The sequence below is a fragment of the Papilio xuthus genome, unplaced genomic scaffold, assembly GCF_000836235.2.
Source record: "Papilio xuthus unplaced genomic scaffold, Pxut_1.1 DF825928.1, whole genome shotgun sequence".
In the NCBI taxonomy this organism is placed as follows: domain Eukaryota; kingdom Metazoa; phylum Arthropoda; class Insecta; order Lepidoptera; family Papilionidae; genus Papilio; species Papilio xuthus.
Window position 1 is genome coordinate 1,749,280 of NW_013532721.1, and position 7,769 is coordinate 1,757,048.

At 32.2% G+C, this 7,769-nt stretch overlaps 1 protein-coding gene across 1 annotated transcript in view; it reads right to left on the reverse strand.

Annotated features, from left to right (window-relative positions):
* The window catches only part of dnc (phosphodiesterase dunce), a 204,712-nt gene that overhangs the window by 189,524 nt on the left and 7,419 nt on the right, over positions 1–7,769 (reverse strand). The window contains exon 3 of the mRNA XM_013322383.1: positions 2,795–3,245. Within this exon, the coding sequence (XP_013177837.1) occupies positions 2,795–2,883 (89 nt within the window). The 5' untranslated portion in view covers positions 2,884–3,245. The remainder of the gene's footprint in view (positions 1–2,794; positions 3,246–7,769) is intronic.

Below are 7,769 nucleotides of genomic sequence, written 5' to 3' on the forward strand. Positions count from 1 at the left end.
ATATATGTACAGTTTATATGTTTGGTATTTAGTTAGAAAACAAGTGACCTTTTGTAATGAGAATGCATAAAGGTTTTGTAGATCATAAAATATTTATAGACACAGCCCGCAAGAATGAAAGGTCTTTAAAATGTTGTGAACCTAAATCATGAAGACGATACAACCATTTGTTACTAGAAGGGACTTGAGAATATTTTTTTTAGTTCTCTTTAAAAATTACTTTAGGCTTATTTTATTTTAATAAGAACCTGTCTACCGCTTAGTTATAATGCTACGTCGACTTTTCACAACGTCTTACATTTATTCATGTCTTAGTAAAAATATTTTTTAAAAGAATTTCTATACGCATGTATAATTTAAACGAAAACCCATTACTTAAAAGAAAAATATACAGCGCACAATAAACAATGCGAAATCAATCTTGAGGGGAATTCTCAGCATTTTTACTTCGACGTAAAATAACAGACGGGACGCGAGTATTCGAGGCTATCCTTGTGCTTATAAGAATCCAATAAATCTACGCATACCTCTTACATATCTCCGCGTCTTTATTGACACAACAAACAGGAAGAAATGGTATGATTCTTAAAAAGATGAGCGATCGTTACGAATATTACAAAGTTTGAGAACATTTTGATTCTATGTTTTTCTACAATGCATTTCAGACTTCATCAACGTTAAAGAAAAAGAAATTTAACTAACATAAGTCACAAAATTATAGTAACTCGTGTATACTGTGTTCGCAGAATACACACGGTTCCTTTTAACATTGGAGAAAAAGGAGATGACACATTTTACTTTCATTCAGTGGAATATTCTTTAAGAATTTTCTTAAATCCAAAGAAAAATATTAAACATTTCAATATTTCAATCTCAGGAAATTTTAACTTTCAAGTAAAATGACAAGAACATTCAAATATAATAACAATTTAAGCAAAGTTACTAACGACTAGCAAAGTTTTCTCTTGTTCAAGTACTCAAGAAACTTAGATAACATGCTCAAGTAACCAGATGAGGTCCATAAATTCAACAAGTATATTGTAAAATAATACATTTTGCTCACGCGGAATCAAACTACTAAATAGTAATTAGATTTAAAAATTATATCAACGTATCAAATATTCTGCCAGAAATATGTCATGATAAAATACTTTCATATCATTTGACAGTATAACTTAAGTAAGTCGTCTACAGACTATTCCGAGCTTCGACATCGAACTGAGCTTAATTCGAACCCTGGGTGCCGTGATGCATACGTGTTAAAACCGATAGCACCGATCACCCGGATTCAAATGGGCTCCGACGTCGCACCGCACGAGTGCAGCGCGACTAGTAAAGTCACATTGTTCAGAGCCTCCAGACTCTCGGAGCTCCACAGTGAGAATATCCTTGCCGGATTCGGCTAGACTAGTTTAGGGATCTTAATATTTATAATCTAGATCATCTTAGCCAGTACGAGGGGCGCTGCTATCGCAGTTAGTGCTGTTAGAAATCAAGACCCACTATGGGTCACTGCGCCACCGGGGTAAGTTAGGTTACTTATGACTTTATATATGCATGGATAATGTAAAACGGCTAAAAATGCCAAGACAACTACACTACGACAGGAACCTTGTGACAAGGATTTTTTATATGGTCAGGGAGGCGCTAGGGCGGTATTAAAATTTAGTTTGACTTATACCCACCGGGTCAAATAACGTCGTCGATCGTAATTCTGAACGATCTTTGCCTTTTACGCTACATACATAACAACGGCTTTATTTTGTGTATTAATTATAGAAGACGTGTATTCAAATCAATCACCTTTCCATCAGCGTCAATAAATCATCGGCTTGTATGACACGAGTATCGAACACATTCGTCAAATAATATGTTTGGGTAACGACAAACAGTTGCAAAAAGATATAAAAATAACATAAAAAAGCAAATATATTAATTAATGACAAATGTACAAAAATTAAATAAAAAAACAACTTAAAAAAAGTTCTCAAGCAAAATTCACTAAAAGTAAGTGACTTAACCCCTATTAGAAAAAATATGAATCGTATAACAATCCCTGAAAAAATTATCCCCTAGAAGTCACTTAAGTAGCAAAAACTACACAATGATATTATTTATTCCTAAGCTACAAACACTCCATAAGTGTTTATGCGATTATTTCTCATTTGTGCTCGTTTGCATAATATAATCACCATTACGATGTATTAAACAGCCGTGTGTTTCCGCCGACGCGTGAAGGTGTTACGAAATTTATAATGACTTTATTAGGATTATAAACGCTACAGAAATAAAAGTGAAAGTAAAGAAAATTGTTTTATTAATTTTTTTTTATATCAGGTAAGGTCTGTTATACTATTTGCGTTTTGATACTTTTAATCGGGCTTTGTAATTGTTTTTACTGTAAATAATTAGAATTGTTTCTCGATTAACTGAAAAATCTTAATATACATGGATATATTCTCCACAGATAGCATAAATTAAAATGATCATAAGGTAGTGTGTTAACATCGATTAAAGCAACGTACAATCATATCATTATCGTCGGATTTGTGGGGATTTGAATCATAATCTTTATATAAACATCGTTTTACAGTTATTACCAGTAACTATTTGCATCAGTTATGTACACAGAAAGTTCATACAATTCCATCTGTTCTGTTATAACATTATATTTCACAGTGTAATATAACATTGCAAAACGTATTATAAAAATACAAAAAAAAACTACTTTATTCATAATAATGATTGAGGAGGCTATGTCAGATGACATTTATGGGTTCTAAATTGAACTTACCGGACATTAGCGAGCGTGTGTCGCCTGCTCTTGAGGTAGCGACCGTGATATTTCTGCAGCTCCCCGATGCTGCCTTGCTCGGCCTGCATCCTGCCGTGCGAGCTGTGGGAGCCGAGCGTGCTATGAGCGCCCTGTGACTGCGTCTCCTCGCACTGCCCCGCCGCCCCCGCACCCGCGGCGCCACGCTGCCGGGCCTTGCTCGATTTTCTAGCCGCGGCCGACACACATATCTTCACTGAAGACGGACTCCCGAAACTACGCTTCTTCCCGGAACTCCTTGATGACGTAAAAGCTGTGTCAGTACTACTCTTCGTACTTCTATATGAAGGAGTTAGGGTTGCGTCTGTCGCGTCCTCTAGCGGCCAATCGGAATCGTCTTCCTCCTCTATTCCGGGCAAAGGAGATTGTTGGCCTATAGGGCGCGGTGAACTAACTATTGGTTCAGGGATAACTGAAAAAAATAGAATATTATTGCATTTATGACGTTCAAAAGCTAATTTTATAAAGACTTAATCATAAAATTATAACTTAGTTACTTATAAATTATTAATGCGTGTAATATAAGTGCTAATAGTGGATACGCATTATCCCTAAAGCTTGTCTCAAAGCTAAATTTAGCAATAAATTGATCGAAGAAATAAAAATTGAAATGAATAACAGAAAAAAATTACGTTATAAGTTAAACGAAATTAATTCATGAGTTACGACATAAATTTGAATAATTTCCTTCAAATTATTTAATGTAAAAATTACGTATTCAATACTCGAAGCTTTGATCGCGGCTGGAATATCGTCTTGAGGTTATTATCGAAGCAGCGATATCGCTTCTTGTGTCTATTTTTCAAACTTCCATAACAAGTTGGCGGATAAATTGCTCTTTATTTTGAAGAAAATTCATAACACTAAGTTTAAAAATGAATACCTAAATTAACTATTAGTAAAGCAATATAATATTTACCAATTAAACTGTACTATAATTAATTTATTTAACATTTAATCCTTAAAATAAACTGTTAGAATATTTAAAGCGAAAACGATAAACAGCAAACAAACAAGATCGTTATATAGAATCGTGTACACGTTGAGAGCTAGCAACAGTCCGCTGTGAATTAATCAACTGCGAAATTGGAGAGCTCCGTGGCCGTAGCGACGCGACGCGCCGGCTTCTACACCAAGTGTCTGTTTAATTATTTACGCTTAGATGTTTTCCACCAAACTGTCAACTATTGTAACATATATTAAAGCTACTGAGATGTAAATCAATGCTAATTCTCATTCTGGTGAACACAGAATTTTAAGACGTAGACAGTCGTTAGTTCCATTCAAAATAGTTATGGAGTTTGTGTTTAACCTTGTCTAGTTTTATTCATTACAGGACTGTTGAAATGCTGTTTCTAAGGTAATTATTTCAGATGAAATAAATTACCTTAATTTAAAGGAAACATCAAATAACAACAAAAAGGTCAAACAGTTATTAAAAAAATGAATTTATTGACGACAATCTCATTGGCCGGTTTTAGATCTTAAAACCATTATAAAACCCGTCTACTAAGCCTTTGGTTTCTGAGAAATCTCTGTATAAAATATATCGAACACATAGGCTACTAATTATGTATTTTTTAATTCGCGCGGACGGAGTCGAGTGCGACTATCTTTGATGAAACAGAGATTTTGGTCTCAGACAGCCACGTTTAATGGCGAAAGTGAAATAGCAATTTTGAACAAAATAAGAGTAAAAGATTCTTGTAAAATTAGGTCGATCGTTGTATGAAAACGAAGGGTTACGGTCTGAATATTTTTAAATACGAAATCGATGCAGACTTCATTGTTGCAAAATAACTTCGACCCATATCGATGTTATTACATACAAATTTCATCAGTGACCTAAATAAACAGGAAATAGTTTACTGAATATAGAATTTATATTAACTTCTGACCAATTAATTATAAATAATTCACTGAAATATATCATCGTCAATAACATTTTTTTTTCATGATTATGACAGAAAATTTGTACAAAATATTATCTATTAACGTAGCCACTTTCACGACAAATATTTAACTTATCACACTTTCATCATTTATCTAACGAGTTTTAATATAACTTACTCAATTCTAGTCACTACGTTTTCTTTTCAAAATATAATTCTCTTAATATTCTACTTAACCCATTAGTGCATAACGTTCGATAAATCGGACGCCAATAAAATTGTTATTTTAGGAGTTATATATATTTTACGAACCGTTTATTTTTTTAAACAGTAGTGTAATATATATTTGAAGTGGTAATACAGTTGGTATGACATTCCGGGAAGCATAACGCCCGATTTATCGGACGGGCTATAAAATCTCAACTTTCATATTGATTAAATATTTTATACAATTTAATGGTCAAATACACTCGAAATGAAAATATATTACAGTGATCATAATGAAAAAGGCGTTAATAAACTTTATGCACTGATGGCTTAATCTAATCTACTAAAACAAAAATTAACCTGATTCAGAGGAAGGGAAGGAAAGTTCTTAGATAAACTTGATTGTCTGCCATGTTTTATTAAAGTCTTCCTTACATATAATATATAAAGTGCGGACACTTAAGTTGCGGTTTTATCCATTACCTAAGGCACACCTGGTGTTTTATAAAGCTGCAGCTCTCGAGAGAGTAGCCTCGTTGTTCCAGTACTCGTAAATATAATTTATTATCCATTACACATTCAAGTTTTAATCAATAACACTGGATCTAGCTGTAACCAGCCTTGAACACAAATAGGCTAAAGGGATTCCGGTCAAGGCGAGAATTAAATTTGAATACACCAAAATATATCAAAATTTTCCAGTTGTTTAAATCAACACACAAATAATTTACTGTCTTTATTACTTCATCGTATCTCAGTAAAATATATTAATCGTATTTCAAAATCTATTCCAAAGTAAAACAATCATTTTTTTATAAATTTTCTAAATCAATATATTTCTTTACACAGCATTAAAAGTAAGATATTTATAACCTATTATTTTCCTACCTGTCTTGCTTGTTTCTTAGAACAATATAGAATGTTTTGATTGATTAAGTCCCTTTGTTCCCTCAAATCTCGTGACGTCCTCGCTTTATAAATCCTATGGGTCTTTAGAGCTCACAAGATAAATTGGCTTGCTCCAGAGTATTCCTTTTCAATAATCTTTTACTCAATGCCTATAATCGTTAATACATTTTTCTTAAAGGACTCCATAAAATTCTTGACATTATTATTTGTTTATTTTGTATTTTATTAAGATAAAAATTATTGATGTGTCGTAATCGATGTAAGATTGTTTTCCTGCCAGTACTCCGTTCTATATGAGTTTTTTATGACAGATTTTCGTCTCCTAAATTACTCTATCCTTTCCTAATTATGTAGTAGGTTTCATTTGATAACCATTCTCTTCGGTATGTCTATGAGATAATTTGCTCCAGGCTATCATTAAAATTTATTTAATTAAATATAATAGAGATATAACTTTATTCAGTAATAAATCAAAACAAAAAGCTTTGACAGTATTTTGCGAGATGAAATAACGAATAACTTGATAAGAGAAAAGCTTTCAAATTAACTTTGCTATCGTCCTTTTGATATTTTAGTATTCTTTATTGAAGAAATATTTTTATGGAATAAATAATACGCTAAGTGATTTTTATATAAAACTAGCTATCGCCCTTGACTCCGTCCGCGTGGAATGTAAAAAACTTAGTTAGTTACCGGCAATTATTCGATTTTTTCTCACCTTTTAAACCTTCCCTAGATATCCACGAACATTTCAAGACCAAGATAGGACAAATCCGTTCAGTGTTTCTCGAGTTTTAGCGAGAATAATGAACAGCAATTGTTTTTTATATATATAGAATATTAGAGTAGTCAATCACAGCTCTTATTCAACAGTTGAAAAGTAGAGATATAAAAAATGCTATTACTATATAATGACTTTACGAAAATTCAATAATTTCAATTAGGGTCGTTTTCCTTACGTTGGTAGAGTTTTATTGTTCCAACTGCTTTGTATATTTTTGTAGCAATCGCCATTTTAAATATACTTAAGATGCTCGCTTGGTCATACAGAACTCTTCAAAATTAATATTTTATTCCGTGAATATCTTTGTGTCAGGAAGGTATCCATTTTATTGATATTTTGTAATCTGAACTCGACCCAAAATTTCACACACTTGGCTCACCGCCAGCATATAATGCAGACACACGACGATATCTGCCCGAATCTTGTAATTGATATTATGAAAGGAGATGAAAGCTTATGTATGTACGTCTCTTACACAAAAGTAACACAAGATCAAAATATTTGTCGATTTATTTAGATTTTGGTTACAGGTTTTTACAAAATGATTGACAATTGTTTTTCTTAAACAAAGTTAATAAAAATATAGCATTTTTCTTGTCCACGTATAGATACTTTATTAATTTCAATGAAACCAAGCTATTACTTCCAAAGCCTTTTCAAAATTGTATAATATTTGTAATTCGAAAAATAAAACATAAAATAAATAGCTGACTTTTAACAAAAATCATTACTTTTATATCAGACGTCTTAAATTATCAAAGAAACGGCGGAGAGAAGTTTTCCGTAATCAAATTAATCTTCATTCCATTTGAAGAATATCGTTTTTAATATAGACGAAAGATTATTTCGGTTACGGTTTCGGGTGATTTCTTAAATAACAAAGTAGATACTTCGACGATTAAAGAAATTTCAAAGCTTTTGTTAAAAATTGACTTTACGACTAATGAATTGATATAGATCAAAATACGTAGCTTTGAATACAAGACTTTAAGAAATAGCTTTGTAAAGCTTTTTATATTTTATTTATTTATATCGAACTTTCAATTTAGTAATCGATGATAGTCAAAAGTATTTGACTATCATCTCTCAACCAGATAGATCGAAAGGTTAGTTAGATTCAATTGCAAAGGGAGAACAGGGGGAG